Source organism: Acinonyx jubatus, chromosome C1, assembly GCF_027475565.1.
Source record: "Acinonyx jubatus isolate Ajub_Pintada_27869175 chromosome C1, VMU_Ajub_asm_v1.0, whole genome shotgun sequence".
NCBI classification, from domain to species: Eukaryota; Metazoa; Chordata; class Mammalia; order Carnivora; family Felidae; genus Acinonyx; species Acinonyx jubatus.
In genome coordinates, this window is record NC_069381.1 from 108706220 (window position 1) to 108724772 (window position 18553).

An 18553-nucleotide genomic window follows, 5' to 3' on the forward strand; every position below is an offset into this window, starting at 1 on the left:
AAGAGGTTGTACTGGAGAGAGGAGACCACCAGCCAGCCATGTGACCTTGCCCAGGGTCTTCACCCATCTGAACCTCATTTTCCTATTCTGTGAAATGGGTATTATAGTCTGGTCTACAGGCTTGCCAATTAGATTGGAAATGACATACCTATGATGCCTAGTACTCAGTAGTTCTGGATAATAAGCAGGCTTAATCATGATTTACCACTTGGTGGAGGTACAAACTCCCGCCTAGGAGTTTGACCCAGGGAAGCTCTGCCCTCGGTATCTGGGCTGCTGCCTTCAGGCCCATGAAGGGAGACTCCCTAGGCCTCAGCCCAAAACAGCGACCAGTGAGTGCAGGCAGAGGCAGGCAGCTGCAGGCACAGCACAGAGCCAGCCCCCACTCCTGGCAAAAATGAATCATCACTGAGGAAGCCTGGCCCAAATGCCCCTGGCCCCAGGGGGAGGGTCGGTTTTAAAGCAGCTTCAGTTTGGGCAGGGACTTGGGCCCTGGACCCCCCACCCCCACCCCGCCCCAGCTGCTCTAGCTCACTCTGCATCGTGTTCAGGGTGCTGCACCAGACCATCTGGAGCTGATGCCCCTCCAGCCCCTTGTGAAAACTGCATGCTTCTCTGTTAGGTGGGTTTTGGAGCATTGGTGGTTGTTTTCCAGTTCTCTGGGTTTGTTTCCAAGAGGGGTTTCTGTTGTGATTTATTTTTTAACAGTTTACTGAGGTATAATCGACACAACCCTCCCATCCCCCCAAATCCACCATGCTTTCAGGAGCCCCAACAGAAGCAAAACAGGGTAGCCCCTGGCAGGGGACGATGATATGCGTGTCCCAACCCACCCCAGCTCTATTCTGACAGGTCATTTCACACCCCAGCTCACCTCCTGCTCGGTGGACGTCAAGGCCAGTGCCCTACCCTAAATGTGGTGGGCCAGGTGGGGGTCGGTCTGATGAGGAACTCCGCACGTGGTGTAAGCCAGGAGGCTTGAGCGGAGAGTGGACCACAGGGCAGGGAGGCCCCAGGCGTCCCTGAGGGCACCACCAAAAACAGGACAGGGCCAGGGCTGCCAGACAGACCGACCTCCCAAAGATGAAAGTTGGAATGTTTTGTGGACTTTCACAATTTTAAATATGGGCTCAACACTTTATAACTTTTTCGTTGGGGTTTTAATAAACATGGAGGGGAGAAATGCACATCGTCTGAACCTCCTTTCAAAGAAGAAGGGACTGCATAAAACTGGGCCTTAGGCCTCTGCGGACACCTCAGTATCTCTCCAAGAGGGACCCCGGGTCATTGTCCCAAAACCACGAGGGAGAGGGGGTCCCGATCGCGAGCGCGCGCCCAGAACTCTGCGCCCCCAGCCCTCCCTTCTCTTCCTCTCGCTCTGGCCCCACCGCCCGCAGGTCGCACCAATGGCATCTCGGCCTCGGCCCTCTCGCACTTGGAACTTTGAAGCGCCCAGCGTGCAAGGTCAGTGGCTTTCCTCCGGAGGAGCGCGGAAGGGTAGTCCACGCGCGGCCGGAACGTGGAGGGAGGGGGCCCCAAGCGCCAGAGGTGCCGGCCGCTGCGCTCCCCGCTCCTGCCCAGAAGGGCCGCCGCGCGCCTGCTCCCCGATTCCCCAGTCGCTCTCCCCCCCCCGCCCCCCCCCCCCCCCCCCCCCCCGGCCCCGGCCTCCCTGACAGCAATCAGTTCCCCGTCTGGCCGCTGCCCGAGACCGGGTCCCGCGCCCAGCACCGGCCTGAGGCCCTGCGAGCTCCGGGGGGCGGAGCCGAGAACCGGCGCGGGCGGCGACGGCAAGAGGCGCCGCGGGGGCGGGCCGGGGGCGGGCCGGGGCGGGGCGGCGGCGGACTGCGGAGACGCGGCGGCGCGCGGGGCGGCGCAGAGCGTTCTCGGCGCGGCGCGGAGCAGAGCGGCCGGCGGCGGGCCGCAGGGGGCGCGGGCTGGGGCCGGGACCGGAGCAGAGCCGGAGCCGAGCCGGGGTCGGGCCCGGGGAGCCGGAGCCGGGGCTGGGCGGAGAGCAGCCATGGCGCCGCGCAGGGCCGGGGCCCGCGCCGCTGCGGGCGGCCTGGGCGCCGAGTAGCCGGGCCGGGCCGGAGCGCGGGCGGCGGCGGCGGAGGAGGCAGCTGCGCCCGCGCCCCCCCGCCCTCCCAGGCCCCGCGCCCCGCGCCCGGGCCGCCGGCGATGGTGACACATGCGGCGGCGGCGCGCCGGCGGCAGGACCATGGTTGAGCGCGCCAGCAAGTTCGTGCTGGTGGTGGCGGGCTCAGCGTGCTTCATGCTCATCCTGTACCAGTACGCGGGCCCGGGGCTGAGCCTGGGCGCGCCCGGCGGCCGCGCGCCGCCCGACGACCTGGACCTCTTCCCCACGCCCGACCCGCACTACGAGAAGAAGTACTACTTCCCGGTGCGCGAGCTGGAGCGCTCGCTGCGCTTCGACATGAAGGGCGACGACGTGATCGTCTTCCTGCATATCCAGAAGACCGGTGGCACCACCTTCGGCCGCCACCTCGTGCAGAACGTGCGCCTTGAGGTGCCCTGCGACTGCCGGCCCGGCCAGAAGAAGTGCACCTGCTACCGGCCCAACCGCCGCGAGACCTGGCTCTTCTCTCGCTTCTCTACGGGCTGGAGCTGCGGGCTGCACGCCGACTGGACCGAGCTCACCAACTGCGTGCCCGGCGTGCTGGACCGTCGCGACCCCGCCGCGCTGCGCACGCCCAGGTGAGCGCCCGGAGCGGCCGGGTCCCAGCTTGCGGCTGCAGCCCCGGGCCATGCCCCCGCCGGGTTGTCCTGGGCCCGTACTGCCCTCGCCGTCCCCCCTCTCCTGTCCTCCCCGCGGGCCGCTTGTGGACCCCCTCCCGACCTGCTGGGAGCCCAAGGCTCCCAGTTGGTCCTCTGCAGCCCGGCCCGTAGTCACCCTGCCCTCTGTTCTCACCTTCTCCGCGTCGCCTCTCTACTTTTTTCCTCCACCGCTCCCGCCCCGCCGGCTGCGCATAGCCTCGGTTTCCCTTGGGTCACTGGCCACTGCCCTGGGGATATCACTTGCCTTGCACCGCGGGCCAGTGTATAATCTGGCTCTCCCCAGCAGCGGGTCCAGGCTGGCCTTGCGTGGGTCGGGTGGGAAAGTGGGTTCCTTGGTGTGTGTAGCCCACTTGCAGTGTTCGCTTACCATGGCCGCTCGCATACCCAAAGCAGAAGTGAGACAAGTGAAGTGCCTTTCCGCCTGCACCTGTGAGCCCCCCAGCCCCCCAACCTGCCTTAAGAGAGCTGGGGAGGAGCTGCCAGGGAAGGGGGTTGGCTCTGCCTGCCCGTGTGTGCAGGTAGAACAAAGGCCCGAGTGTGACCTGGGGCTGGGGGCGGGGAGGAGGCAGTGCTGCCTGTGCTCACAGTTGGGCCAGAACCAGTTGGCAGCTCCCTCCGAAAGAGGAGTGCAAAGGAACAGCTAGGTTAGGGGAGCTGAGTTGGTCAGGGGGACCTGTACAGCCACATACTTTGCTTGGGAGCCCCCCATTTCTGTGGAGGTTAGAGGCACAGGGCTGACCTCTGGGGGACAGCTTTCCTGCTGAGTACACTGTAGCCACAACCCTGGAGGCCAGGCTGGGTTTCCAGTGCTTAAAATTTGACTTCTCTTCCTCCAGCTCATATTGGTGCCCTAGGGGCCTTTTCCCCAAGACGTCAGGGCTGGGGAAGGCTGGGAGTGAGATCTTGTTGCCTGCCTTTTGTTTATCTTCCATATTTGCCTCAGGACTGCACTTACAGACAGTCTGGGGGTAGGATAGCTTCTGTGACCTCTGTAAATCATGTTTGTTGGCATACTTTTGGGTCAGGAGGGTGCAGGGTCCCTGGTGTGTTTGGAGGATAAAGGTTGGGTATCTCACGAGTCCAGAGCTGAACGTGGTCCATGGCATTGCTCTCCTGTTCAGTTCTTCATTCCTTTTCATGTGGTCTTTCCTGGACTGTGAGGAAATGAGGGCCCTAGAGCTGAGGGCACAGGTCATCTTACTTTGCCTTGGCTGCCCCATCCCCTGCTCCTAGCAGCTCGGAACCTGAGAGGTTCCAGGTCTCTTAAGGCCCCAGTGGTTACAAATCTACCATTCCAAAGCCCTTAAATCCTTGCTTCCTGTACAGCACTTGGTGTGCTTTCCTGGTGTGATCCAGCCACTCTGTACTAGACTGAGCCAGGTCTGGGGTTGACACACCAGGGCTGTAGGCTCTAAGAACTAGGCACTGACCAAGCCACATAGGCCTCCTCCTTTTCTGCAGGAGTGAGGATGGGGGTGGGCACCATCCTGTCTGCTAGAGGGAATTAGCTTGGGCGAACCCCAGAGGGGACAGTGTGCAGAACCTGTTCTGGGGGCTGCCTAGAGGCCTGAATCCAGTTTGTACAACCAGACGCCCTTCCTGCAGCCTGTCTCCTGAGGCTGTTTCCCTTCAGGTTACCAGGATGAAGGGCCCCTGACCTCCCTTCTCTGGAGTCTGTCCACCAGAGCAGGAGGCCCAGCCACCCTTTCAGACAAGAGTAGGGGGACCAAGTGGAGCAGATGGGGCCCCCCAGGTGCTGCACGAGGGAGGCCCAGCACCGCCCCACTCAGGGTGGGTGTCTGAGCAAGAATAGAAAAAGCCGTGCCTAGTCAGCCGATGCCTCTTGCTGTGGTGGGCTGCCAGCCCCTCTGCCTAGAAGTTGCTGAGCTCAGCAGCATGCTGGCCCAGTGGAGGAGGGGTTTCCGGGGTTCGCAGGAGGCCTCCCTCTGCTGTCCACTCTGGAGTGGGCTGTGGTGTGAGGCAGGTGACAGAGCATCGTCTTCTGTGCGCTCTCCCCCCCTTCATTTCTGTTCCAGGCGCTAGGTAGATTGCTTTTTTAATGAGCTTCCCTGAGAGGCCAGGGTAATCTTGGCTTTGTGCATTTACAAGCCCATCCAACTGAGGTTCACTTGCTGAGTGTTCCCCTCATCTGGAGCTGGACCAAGGTACTTCGAAGGTCAGCATGCAGTTCTCCCATCTGCCCCCCGACCCCCGGCCCAGCACCTCTCTGGATGAATTCGTCAGTGCCCAGATTCTGTGGGATCTCTGGTTTCGGGAGCTCCAGATTTCACCCTCACCCTCCTTCCAGCAGGCTACGGCTTGCCTTCCCCATGGCCCTGAGGGTGCTGGAGTGACCACATGGCTGGTTAACTGGAGGGGGGGGAGCCTCCAAGAGCTGCCCTGACAGGTCCCTGGGTGTCTGGGCCTAGGGTGAGGACCCTTCCTTTCTCCCTGGGTTCCAGGGCCAAGCATGTTGCAGGGCTTGGATGAATGCCTCCCTGCCATGAGGTGTGCTTCTAGAAACTCCGCCAAGCCTCTTGCAGCTCCTGGTGCTAGTGTCTGCAGTATTTGGGGGCCTAGAAGAGTCAGGCCTTGTGGCTCAGGGAAGTGGGGGTTTCTACAGCTCCAGAACTGCCCCATCACATGGCGTCAGCCTCGGGGGTTCTAAGCTGGGCAGGTGTTGAGGTGACAGACTTCAAGGTGAGGAAACACACCTTCCCGGAATACAGTTTTCAATTTCTAACAGTGGTCAGTGCTTCCTGAGTTAAAAGAGGAAAAGGCATATGAGCCAAGTGTCTGTAGGTCCCTCTTATGTCCTGTGTCCACTGAGGGGGCTGCTACACCTGACCTGCTAGCATCAGGCAATGTGCTTGAAAGCCACCCCCCCCCCCCCCCCACTCCAGGAAGCACTGACCTTGGAGCAGCGCAACAGGCAGGTATTCAACTGCTGCCAGGGGCCACTTTGATTAGAGTCTCAGCACCCCATGCTTCTGTGTCGCTTCAGAGACTCGCAGAAGTGCTCCTAAGAGCCAGAATGTCTCTCCTACCTCTCCCCATGTGCCTGAAGGGGACAGTCAGGGCCTTGCCTGGATTGCCTCAGAAATGTTCCTGAAATTGTGGAGGCTTCATTTGGAGCCCCCTTGGGCATTTGGGTCCCGAGTATGACTTCCAGGCCGCCTCCCTGGCTCAGCCGGCCCCTCTGTGCAGCAGTCCCCCACCCCCACCCCAGGATCCCCTGGTGGGCTCCCTGCAATCTATAATGTTGCCATGTAGAAGCAGCATTGGTAGCCTGTGTCCTCTTAGCCCTGGTCACCCACCCTCCACTCTCCTGAATTCCTGTCTGTGTTCCAGAAATCTGCCGTCAGCTCAGCCTTTGCTACCTTGTGCCCCAGCATGCTGTGCTCTCTGCCCACTGCTGCTGGGTCCTCCTCTCCCTTCAGCCTCAGCTCTGCTGTCCCTTCCTCCAGGAAGCCTTCGCTGCCAGCACCCTGCTGTCTTAGATGCCACTGGCCGTCCTTCATCTGCTATGCTGGCATGTCCACAGCACATTGGCACTGGCCAGATAACGAGTGGGTACTGCCCACGTGTTGGTACCAACTAGAATGTTCTCTTCCTGGTCCCGCACCCTCTGCAGGAGCTGTGCCCTTCCATGAGTCTTTTAGTGAATCAGGTTCAAGTCAGCCTTGAGTACAGTGCCAGTCCCACAGGGCTTCAGGGGCCCTCAGTGGGCCCAGCCAGCTTGGGCAGACTTAAGATTGGGCATTTCTGTGACACTTCTTTCTGTGGCACTCCACACCCAACTTGCCTTCACAGTTACTTTCTTACATGCGATCAAGGGACAAAACCCACATTTGCCTACAGCAGGACAGATGTTAACCAGAGCCCATTACTAGGACCCATATATAGGGCCTAGCCCCCTAGGGGACCTGGATAGACTGTCATCATGGCCTGAATCACCTGCGGAGGCCTTGCCTGGAGATGAAGGGAATCTGAGATCAAGACGTTCAGAATTAGGGGGTGCCCAGGTGGTTCAGTCAGTCAGGTGTCGACTTTTGATTTACTCTTGATCTCAGCTAATGGTCATGATCTCACAGTTCGTGAGTTCGAGCCCCACATTGGACTCTGCCAACAGCATGGAGCCTGCTTAGGATTCTCTCCCTCCCTCTCTGCCCCTCTCCTGCACGGATGCACCCCTGTGCTCGCCCTCTCTCCATCTTTCTCTCTTTCAAAATAAATTAATAAACATTAAAAAAGAAAAGATGTTCAGAATTAGATTTTCATTCATATCCAAAACAAAACTTTTTAGGCAAATGCATGAGAAGGCAAATTTTTAAATAGCTTACTGATGATTATTTTAAATCGTTCTTCAGTTTGTAGAATTCTCTCTGTAACTCGTGTTTTCTTTAAAGCACCTGAGAGTTGCAAGACCAGGGCTTCCTGTACTTTTAGGCACCTCACTTGTAAAACCTGGGGCTGTGTAGAGTGGGCTGGCCCACTGTACTGTGGTGGGGCCTGCTCTGCTGTGGGACTGTCGCTCCTGGGTCAGAGAGCCCTGGGGACAGTGGCCCAGCTCCCGCCCCTGGGGCCTGTGAGGCTCCTTGTCTTTTTCTTTCTTTCTCCGTTGGAGGTCTGAGAGGTTTGCTGCTGATCTTGAGGAGTAGCAGGTGATCAGGTCAGGGTGGTTGGGGGGCTTGGTTTTGTCATCCTTAAAGGACCTGGAGTCTTTTTCTTTCACATCTCATGGTTTTGTTGTTGTTGTAATGACTGTGTGATAATTGAGAAGAAAACATAAAAGAGAAAAGTAAACTCACTGTATTCCTCACGCACATCTTTTTTTTTTTACACTGTAATTGAAACCATAATATAAATTTTCTATAAATGTTCTTTGTTATTAAAAGTTTACTATTTCAGTAGCTGCAGGTGACACCCGCCCCCCCCCCCCCCCAGCCGGGTGTGTTGTTAGTCCTGCTCTGTCGTTAAATGTGCAGATTTCCTGTCTCTGGCTCCTATAAGTAATGCTGTAGTGGGTGTCGTTGTGTGCAAATGTTTTGCGTAGCTCTGATTTCCTTTGTAAATTCCTAGGAGTGGAATTTCTGAGTTGAATGATCTGCAGGTTTAAATGCCTCAGCATAAACATTAGGTTACTTTTCGGAAAGTCTGCCCTTACCATGTTGCCGCATGTGGTATTTGAGTGCCCGCTTGAGCAGCACCTTGGTTGGTATTGGATATCGTTGTGGGTGTGAAAAGAGTTTACTTTTTTAAACGAGCAAAGTGTGTCTATCTGTGGTTTTTATCTAAAAGCCCTGCTTGGTGCATGCACTCTTGGGGGTTGGGGAGGGGTCATGTCCAGTCTCCCCAAACACCTGCTCATCTGGCCACAGCTGTTGGCTTCAGCCCCTGCTGGGAGAGCCAGGTGCAGCTCTGACATCTGGGGTCTGAAGGAAAGGCGTGGTGGGCTCTGGGGACCCAAATCCAAGGAAGCCACAGTCCAGAGAGGGAAGGGTGCAGATAGGCTAGCTCTTGTCCCCCAAGCACTGGGTGGCTTCTTGGAATGGGTCATCTTATGTGGCCCACCACCTCAATAATGCAGGTATCTGATGATTGTCCCAGTTTTCCACATAAGGAAGTCAAGGCCCAAGAAAGTTGGGGAACTTGCAGAGTCCCTCAGCCTGCAGAGCCAGGAGCTGATGCTGAGATGTCTGTTCCGAAGCCTGTGTGTCCCGCTCCACCCCACCCCCAGGCGGGAAGACTGTCTTTGGGTGAGAACAATAGCCAGCAGTTCAGTCAGACCAGCCAGGTTCAGCACATGCGGCTCCCCAGACCCAGAGCAGACACAGGCAATTTCACGGGCAGACCTGTGTCGTTAGTTTACTGGAAAACATCTGGTGGCCTTCACCAGAGTAGCAGCAAGACAAGAATCAGGCTGCATCCTCTTGGCTCCAGCAAGGGAGAGCCGATGCTGGCACTGCTGGCAGCACTCGGGGGGGCCCCCAGCGCAGCCCGGCCACTGGGCCCGCCCCCACCCCCACCCAGTGCCCGTTGCAGGTTGTTCCCATGTGGTTGTGAGGGCCCGCAGCCAGCAGCCCACCACCTGGGCCTGCTGGAGAGGTGGTGTGATTCCGGCCAGGATTCAGTTCAGCTGGTCTTTGGAGAGGATGGGAAGCGGGAAGGGCACTCAGGCTCCCTCCCAAGAAGATGGTTTCTGAGTACTTCTCCTCAATAATTACCGATAACCATGTGGACACTTCTCATTGGCAGCCCTGCTCTCCTCTTCCTTGAGGTCTGCACTTCGGCCTCACTTGCCAGCACTCACAGCTGAGGAGATGTGTTTGCAGGAAAGTTATCTCTCCAGACTCTTGTTCTTGCCTCTTCCGGAACTCCATTGGCTCCTTCTCTTCCTATTAAGCTTTTGCTCTCTGTTTGGGTTGCCAGGGGTGAGATGCTGTCCCAGCTACAGAAAGACAGACAGGGGCCCAGGCGTTAGGATCCAATCTGCCCCTGTATGTAGGCCTCACTTTCTGCCTATGGGACTTGTGGTCTCATTTCTCTGTTCCTCCCTAGGTAAAATGCCCCCTCCCTGGTGTGGCTGTGTTCCAAGTCGCTAGCTGGCAGGGCTTGCTATTCTGGAAGTGTGGCATGCACATACCCATCCACCAGAGAGTTACTGTGCTAATCCCGGGCTGCAGGACCTGGGCAGACGTTAGAGGATGTCTGTGTCGGGCAGGTGGGCGGTGGGCATGGGCTGTCCAGCCGCTGATGACCACACACACACACACACACACACACACACACACACACACACACACGTCCTGCCCCGGCCTGGGCCTAGGGCCTGTTTGCTTTGATGAGGGAACAGAAGCCAGCCAGGCGTCCTTTCTGTCCCACAGCTACAGCTGCCTCTGGCCAGACTCCAGCCAGCCAGCAGCCCTTCCCTGCAGTGTTGACTGCTTTCCACCACTCTTGAGGCTCCCTCCCGAGTGGCCGGACCGCTCAGAGGCCTCACCCCCACACAGGCTGTTGGTCCATTCATTCACTCAGCCAGCCACGCTGGGGCTGCAGCCTCAGTTCACCAGGGCCACCTGTGGGGACTGATACACCGAGTTCCACATGGCCACTGCAGGACCTTATGGGCCCTCTCTATGTAGATGGGTCTCTGAGGCTGCAGGGGAGGACGGGCACATGTGGGGACATGCTCTTGGATTCCTTTCATGCAGCCCAGGAAGCAGCCAGGGGCCTCTGGAGAGAACTGAAAGAGGAGAGAGGAGTCCCCTGGGCAGCCTCTCTCACCTTGGGTCTGAGCCAGTGGGTCTCGTGGGCACAGCGAAACATCTCTGTGAGATTGTTTCTGCATCTCAAAAACAGGGGTATGGAGTTTGTTGTTTGGTTCTGTAGAAGAACCAGGGACTTGTCATCCGTGACCTCCTGTGGCCACACGGTTCATCCAGCCCCAGATTGTATTCGTGTCTTGTTGGAGCTGTGGTCACTCTAACCCCTTAGATTCTGTGATCCCAGGTGGGACACAGGCCTCATGGCCCAGGAGTGGGGCCCAGTTCCTCGTCTATAAAGTGGAGTGTCGGTGGCTTGCCACAGCACAGCACGAGGCTAGCTGTGGTGTCAGGGCCGTGGTGGTGGGGCTCTGGGGAGAGGCAGCCCCCGACAGCCGTGCATCCAGCCTTTCTGTGAGGGCCACATGTCAGCCGCACAGCTGCCTCCGCGTGTTTACACGGGCAACGTTAAAAGACCCAGGCGGGGGGAGGGGCAGGCGTCGCAGCAAATCAATAATTGTCTGGAAAGATAGTAACTCGAGAGATTAAAACTCTGGGGCTAATTGTTTATAAAGCTGTGGAGTCAAAGGAGGTCAATGGCTAGGCAGGAGCTGGGGACCCAGGTGTCTCTGGAGACTGATGCACCAGGGTGGACACTTGGACATCTGACCTCTTGAGTGACACCAGTCTGGAACCTGCATACACCCAGAACTCTCTGAGCCTCGTTTTCCTTGCCTGCCTGGGTGTGGCAAGAGGCCGTGGACGAGCCAGACCCCAGCAGATAGCCAGCTCCGGAAGCTTCTCACCGCCCACCATGGCACATAAGGATGGAGGCTTGTCCACAGGCAGCCCAGCAGCAAAGAAGCCAGCTGGGAGGAAACAGCTCAAAGCAGATGGGAGAGCAGTAACAGCAGGCTGCCAGGGTGGACAGCAGAACAAGGGTGGGAGCTCAGGCTTAGAGCCAGACCAGCTGGGTTAAATCCCAGTTCTGCCACTCACAGGCTGTGTGACCTCTGTGCCTCAGTTCCCCCTTCTATAAAATGGGCATAGTGACAGTACCTGCCTCAGAGGTGGGTACTTGGAACTGTGCCTGGTGCTGGAGACTTTTTTTATAAGAGGCCACGGTGCATCCCCTCTCTCTGGGGTTAGGGAAGGGGTCCTTCAGGACCAGCTAGGTTTTCGGCTCCTGTCTGGGTCAGCTTGAGGGCCGGCAGGGGGCTTCCTTACAGCATCTGTGGTCTAGGTAGCTAGGGTCCCAGTATCTGGGACAGCCACCAAGTATCACTGGCCTTCTGATGTGACAACCTGAGATGTGCTGTGCCTCAGCCATGAGGGTCCCCTGCTCACCCCGGGCTGTGGCATTGGGGACCACCCTGTTCCTTCCCATCAAGGGCTTTGCTGAGCTTGCTCCCTGGATGTCCAGAAAGCCCCCGCCCCCGTTCCACAGCCCGGACACAAGTGGCACTCTAATCATGGCCTGTGGGAACAGTGCAGGCTGGCCCTGCTGTCTGCGGCTTGTGTCAGCAGCAGCTCGCCTGACTGTTCCTCTGAGAACCCTCGACACGCAGCCTGGAGCTGCTTGCTCAGTGACAAGGGCAGGAATGAGGGTGGGGGGGACTGTGGCCAAGCACAGAGAGGCCTACCTGCCTCCCGGAGAATCCAAGGGATGTGGTAGTTCTTCCCCCTCACTGGACCCCCATCTGTCCTGCGCCTGGGCTGTGCTGCTGACCCACAGGCGTTGACGGGTATGATGTGGCAGGCTCATGTTTTGACTTGGTGGTAGCTGTGATCTGTGTCACCAGCACCCCTGTCCTCACTGCAGGCTGAGAGTTGAACACAGGGGTCCCAAGGGAGCCCTGCTGTGGCTCCCGGCTGCCACCCACCCCTGTCACCACCGTCTGCATTTCATGCTTTTCAGCACGCTTTCTTATACTTTCACTGCAGATATGTATCCCTTGAACAGCACGTAGGGCTGTTGACGCACTTTCCAGAACCCGCATCAGACTGTACTTGACCTTCTGCAACTTGCTTTCTACTTGATTTCTGAAGAAATCTCATCCTTGTTGTTGAGATTTATCCACGTTGGTCCATGACATGCATATTTAATTCATCGACTGCTGGATATAACATCGAGTTTGTCTAGACACATCTCTTTTTCTCCCGTGCTTTGTTGCAGACAGGAGTAGTGTCTCACAGGCCAGGTGGCAGTGGCCAAGCCTGGCCACCCTTCCTCACATGTCCCTAGGAGTGGGCTGGAGGGCAGGTGGTCCGCCCTCAGCCCTCTTAGAGATGACTGCTGCTCTCCAGACTGGCTCCTCAGACCCCCAGCACCATGCCTGAGGTTCCCCACCATGGGGCCTGTAAGACACGGTCCTCTTTGCCAGGCCAGCAGCTGTGAGCTGGACCGCTGTGGTCCTAGCACATGTACCCGTGAATGGTGAGACGGGCATTCTGTTACGTGGCAGGTTTCCTCCCTGCCATCTACCTATTTGTGTCCTCAGGCTGTTTTCTGCCCTGAGGGATGCTTTGTCTTCTTAGTGTATCCTAGTTTGAAGCCCTGTGCATGGTGTGTTGGCCAGACCTCTCCTTCTAACTGTCCTTCCACACTGCCTATGGTCCTGGGCATTTGGTTTACTGATGCACAGGTGCGGGCCAGGTGGGCCTCTGTTCTGCAGCCAGTGGCACCAAGTGCACTTGCAGGGGAAGGAGGGAGTGTACCTTGTGACCTCTAAACCCCTCTGGGGCCGCTTGTGGTTGGAGCTCAGCCAAAAGCCCAGCAGACTGAGTAGATAGACAGATGGCCGGCTAACCAGCCATCCTTCCTGCAGCAGGAATACCCCCAGGGCCTTCCTTGGAAGCCCTCAGCAGCACCTCGCCAGTGGTGGTGGGAGCCCAGCCCAGAAGGCCAAACAAGTAGTCAGTCTTCCTGCCTGGCATCTCACACCCATTGATCCTGGTTTGTTGGTTCCTGTGAGGTTGGATTGGAAAAAGGATCCTGCAGTCAAAAACGGAGCCTGGAACCCCCTGCTCTGAAATCATGGGAGCCTCCTTCCCACACGATGGAAATCTAGGCAGGGCTTTCCCGGGGTGAGATCTACCTGTGTCACCCCGCAGCCTGGCCGAGGAGCCAGACATCACTGCCTCCAGCCTGGTGCCTAGTCCCATCTGCTGTAGCCACACACCAGAGCTACCTCTACGTGGTTCTCCTCTGTAGGTGAGCTTCCTGCACCGCCCCCCCCTTGTCATCCCAGGGGCCTTGGAATGTTCCCCACGTGGCCCCAGCCCCTTATGTGCAGCATTTGCTTCTGGACCACGTCCCCAGTTGGCCCAGGAGGAGTGGCCCATAAATCATCGTCCACCTGAGAATTCACTCCTGCCACCACAGGGCTCTTAGGGCCCCAAGAACAAACATGGGCAGCGGGTGAGCATCTCCCCTCTGAGTTATGAGCCTTAAAGCCTTAAGTGTAAATATTTACGTTTCTGGAGCATCGGTGTCCTTGGGAAAGGAGGAGCAGCAAACTCAAGTTTCATGTTTGCGTTACAGCAGCATGAGGCAGGATGGGGTATCATCTTGGAGCAGTAGGCAGGGGGCATTTTCTCTGGTTCACAGTCCCCATGGGGGGAACTTGGCACCAGCATCAGGAGGAAGTCCTCCAGCCAGATCGCAGCTAATGGAGCAGGGCTTGGGGAGGGGAAGTTGCTGTGCCGCGTGCAGCCTGCTTACAGGGCGTACGCTGTGCTGGGGAGAGCGACGAGCAGGTGTCCTAGCCTGGAGAGCACAGCACAGAGTGACTGCGGCAACCTCCACACTCGCTCATGGCCAGGCCACCCTTGTTTATGCCTCGCTGTCAGGGGCTCCACTCGCAGATGAGGAAACGGGGGCTCAGAGAGCCTAAATAACTTGTCACCCAAGATCACACCTGGCAGAAGTGACATTCACACGCAGGTCTGCGGCCACAGGGTTTCCTGTTGACCCCTCCCCACGATCCCCTCCCAGGAGGGAGAGCCAGGCGTCGCCTGGGCACAGGATTCAAGCCCAACATGCTGCCTACCTATGGGGAAGCAGAGTGGCTGCTCCGAGGATCGGCTTTCCCAGGAGTCCAAGATGGTATAGTGGGGATTGAGGGCAGGTGGAACAGGGAGGGCACAGCAGACAACTTCCCAAGGGAGTCTGGAGGCTTCTTTTTTTTTTTTTTTTTTTTCCCAACGTTTTTTATTTATTTTTGGGACAGAGAGAGACAGAGCATGAACGAGGCAGGGGCAGAGAGAGAGGAGGACACAGAATCGGAAACAGGCTCCAGGCTCTGAGCCATCAGCCCAGAGCCTGACGCGGGGCTCGACCTCCTGGACCGCGAGATTGTGACCTGGCTGAAGTCGGACGCTTAACCAACTGCGCCACCCAGGCACCCCATGGAGGTTTCTGATGTCACCTGTGAGGAGAGGCCCTGCCCAGGCAGGCACAAAGCAGGGGAGGAGGTGGGCCACTGCTTGAGTGTGTCTCCTGCCCTCCCTGGAGAGCCAAGGCCTCACCTGTCCTGCCTCAAACCCTGGCCACAGCCTCCTTCCCGCCCACCCCACTGAGCCTCCCCAGGGCCCCTCATCCCAAAGAGGAGCACAGACCCCCCCCCGCTCCCGCTCTTCTTTTCCCTAATGGCAGGCGAACAGGTAAGCAGGTCTGGGCCTGGGGCCCCTCATCCCAAAGAGGAGCACAGACCACCACCCCCCCTCTTCTGTTCCCTCGTGGCAGGCAGACAGGCAAGCAGGTCTGGGCAGTATGTTTTACAGGCACAAGTCCAGACAGAAGACTGCTTGTTGGCCCACCGTCTGAGCCTGTGTAAGTTCAGGACCTACCAAGTCCAGCTTTAACTCCATTCTACACAAGCAGTCAGGAAGCCCAGTCCTGTGAGCGGAAGTTTGTTCCTTTGCTTTCCTGGAAGCTGGGCTGACAGTGTGCCCAGTAGAAAACACCATTTTTTTTTTTTTTTTAGTTTATCCATTTTGAGAGAGAGTGCAAGCTAGGGAGGGACAGAGAGAGGAAGAGAATCCCAAGCAGGCTTCTTTCGCACTGTCAGCACAGAGCCCAGTGTGCACCCCAGGCTGCAGCTGCATGGCAGCTGTCGTTCTAGAGCCAGTCCTCAGAGGTGGCGGTGGTCAGGGTAGGCCCCAGTTCTGCCCCCTTGCTGAGGGCAGACAGCCATGGGACGCACCCAGCCTCCTGGGCAGGGTCACATGTCACCCACAGCTCACCTGGTCCATCTCACGTGTGGCAAAGAGGAAGCTCAAGGCTATGGAAAAGTTTGTGCTTGGCCTGGAAGCCACGTTTTAAGTCTTTATTTTCAGGGTTTTTCCTGGAACAGCGGTACACACTGTAGTTCAGGATCTGGCCAGGGAGTCCTGGGCCCAGGACCTGGCACCCTCCCCCTGGCTGTGCCTCTCTGAGTCCCTCTGAAGCAGCAGCGCCCGCTGAGCATGCAGGGCCTGGCCGGAAGCCTCCACTCTGTGGCCGTGCAGTGTGCAGCAACGGGTCAGGAGGCCTGGCAACCTTCCGTGTTCCCAGTGCCAACAGGTATTCCTGAGGGACAGGATTGACTTTGTGGCTCAGGAGGAATGCTAGTTGATTGAGTGGGGCTTGACTTTATCTAGGGAGAAGGCCCAGTAGGTACCATGGAAGGCCTGGCTCTCTGCCCTCCCCTGCCCTCAGGCCAAGCTGGGACCCGAGTGGATCTGGCTGGGGAGGCACAGGCCAGCAGCACTGCTCATCAGCTACCAACCATGTGGGCTGGTGGAGAAACAGGCCCTTCAGGCCATCTGAGCCCCGAGGACATTCAGCCATTGCTTCCATAAGTACCAGGGGATGCCAGGAAGGCCAGGCTCTGGGGGGCAGGCCCACAGGCCTTACGCCTGCACACTTGTGTCCCTGAAGTTGGGACAAGCACTTTCACCTCCATCCTATGCAAAGATTGTATACACACCTTGTAGACACTGGTCTGGTGGCCACTGTGTCTCCACTGGGCTCCGGGCCCCCTCCCACCCTCATGCCTGCTGCGCACGTCACCCAGGGTAAGAGGTAACTGGCAACTGCTGCTGGGGGGCTCCAGGCCATGGCTTCCCAGGGCTGACCACATGGCGTGGCCCCTTCTCCAGTTTGAAAGCCTTTTTTATGATCTGTGCTGTGTGTCACTGCCAACCACAGGCCATCTTCCGCCTCACAGAGCAGCAGCCTCAGGCTGGGGCTGGATTCATGTGGGCCTTGGGGATACTGGACCCCCTCCCCAGGAGGGAGAGAGGCTGGAGGGCTCCCGGGGCTGACCACGGGCTGCACGAGGTACCCACACTCTGACATAGCCACACTCACATGCACTCCCAGCAGTAGCTGGGAGCACAGCTCGAGCTGTGGAGCCAGCAGTGACTCAGAAACATCCTGGAACAAGAATTCCTTTTTTCCTTACAAGCAGTGGGCACTTTGGGACGTTTCCTTCCATTTGAAATTCCTTCCTGCTTAGCCCCCTTCAGAGCTGAGCAATTTTCCACCCCATGGCCAGGCCACCCCTCCATCCCCATCACCTTAGAACAGGCCAGGACATTAAGGAAGTGTGTTTTCAAGGAAGATTTGCTGTCATTGCAGGGCGGTGGTAGGGGCAGCCTGGAGCCAGCCAGGTGGCCCCTCAGGTCCCCCACCCAAACAGATGGGGGGGCCAGGCTTTGCAGGAGGGTCTGTCGGGGGTTAAAGAGCAGACTCCTCAGTCACCAGCCTTCCCAGGACAAGGGGCCCTGGCTAATGGCAGCAGCAGCTGTCCTTGCTCCTTAGGCAGGCGTGCCAAGCAGGGTACCTTGAGTGCTCTCTGCCATCACTGCTGTCCTCACCACACCTGAGACACAGTGGTCACTCTCCCACAGGCGAGGGCCCCAGGACAGGGTAAGGGACTGTGCAGCTTTGGTGGGCTGAAGCTGGTGCTGTAGCGGCTGCCTGGGGCTCATCCCTGGGGTGGCCTCATGGAGTAACCGTGGGAGCATCTGGCACCCAGGGGGCCTGGGAGCATGTGTGTGGCTGCCCGACTGAGGGCTTAGGTGACTGTCGATCATGGAGCATCCTCTGTCCACCTGAATCAGCCTGTCACTCGAGGTGACCCACCCCTCCCCCTTTCCTTCCCCCTCCCCCAGGTGTTTTTCAGGCCTGCTTGAAGAGATTAATACAAACAGGCAGCCAGACAGTTGGGCCTGGAGGCCCAGCTGCCTCTCCTTTCCTCGTGTTAGCAAGGGGAAAGGGAGTGTCAAGGGACAGGTCTGGGACAGGGGCTGCAGACCTCCAGATACAGGAGCTGCTCAGCTGCTGGGCCAGAAGCCCCAGACACACCCCACACCACCAGCCTCCAGGTACACATATGTCTGCTGCCCCCCAATAGACTCCATGCCACCAGACCCTTGGCAGGCACACACCGATGACCCCCATACCAACAGCCCACCCCAGGTAGACACACCCATCGCCCCCCACACCACTCCCCAGGTAGACCAGAGGTACAGGGTCAGGGGGCAGGCATATCCAGGATGCCACATCTCCTGGGCATGGCCCATGGTGATGAGAGGGCCCTACCGTGAGGTCGGTTTGGGGAGGGTGGAGCCCCCCATCTGCTCCAGTGAGCCCCATCCCTGCCAGGTTCCAGCAGGGCTGTGGGCTGTGCCCTGAGCAGCATTCTCCACCTGATAGACCCCAGCATCAGCCCAAAGACCTGAGGGACTTGGGGGGCTGCTGAGGTGGGCTGGGGACCAAGGTCGCAGCTTCCCGGCCCAGGAGCCTAACTGTACCATCTTGCCTACTCCAGCCTTGCCCTCAGCGTGTGCCATGTGTGCCTGTGGTTCTGTGCAGACATTCAGGGTTGAAGTCTGGGGGCCATGGAGAAATCCCCCATTGTGCAGAAGGAGGGAGCCAGGTCGACAGAGCAAGCATAGATCACCCATACTGGGGCCCCAGCCTGGGCCTCAAAAGAGTAACCTGACATTCATTCTGTGTGGGAAGGAAGGGGCCATTAAGACCCCAGCCCCAAAATGGGGTGCAGCCTTCTGCCTATTGGGGGCTGGTGTTCTTGCTGTCATAGACTCCGTTTCTCTGCCTGGCAGATGGACAGCATTTGCAGGGCTGAGAGTGGATGAGGGGCCCTGAACTTCTTTCCACCACAGCCCCCACCCTGTTGGCTCTGTCCCACTGACAGCTGGAGCCCCTCAAGACAGGCTGGGCCACTATGATTCACGTATGGGTCTTCACCCATTGCTGAACACCTGGCACAGCGTAGGTTGTGACCTCCAGAGACAGAGCCCAGCTTAAGCCCCACTGTGCTCCTCACCAGAGTGTGACCTTTCTGTGCCTCAGTTTCTTCCTCTGCCAAATGGAGCTAGGGGTGGACGATGCAGCCTGCGAGGGTGCCTGGAGCCCAGGGGAAGGGTCCTGGATGAGAGGGCTATCCATTGTGTTTACCTTAAGATCACAAGTTTGGGATAAG

General features: G+C 58.2%; 1 protein-coding gene across 1 annotated transcript in view; it reads left to right on the forward strand.

The window, feature by feature from the left end:
• The first annotated feature begins 1882 nt into the window (after positions 1–1882).
• HS6ST1 (heparan sulfate 6-O-sulfotransferase 1) overlaps positions 1883–18553 on the forward strand; it is a 45028-nt gene continuing 28357 nt past the window's right edge. Inside the window, exon 1 of the mRNA XM_027056088.2 lies at positions 1883–2712. Coding sequence (XP_026911889.1) covers positions 2186–2712 — 527 coding nt within the window. The 5' untranslated portion in view covers positions 1883–2185. The remainder of the gene's footprint in view (positions 2713–18553) is intronic.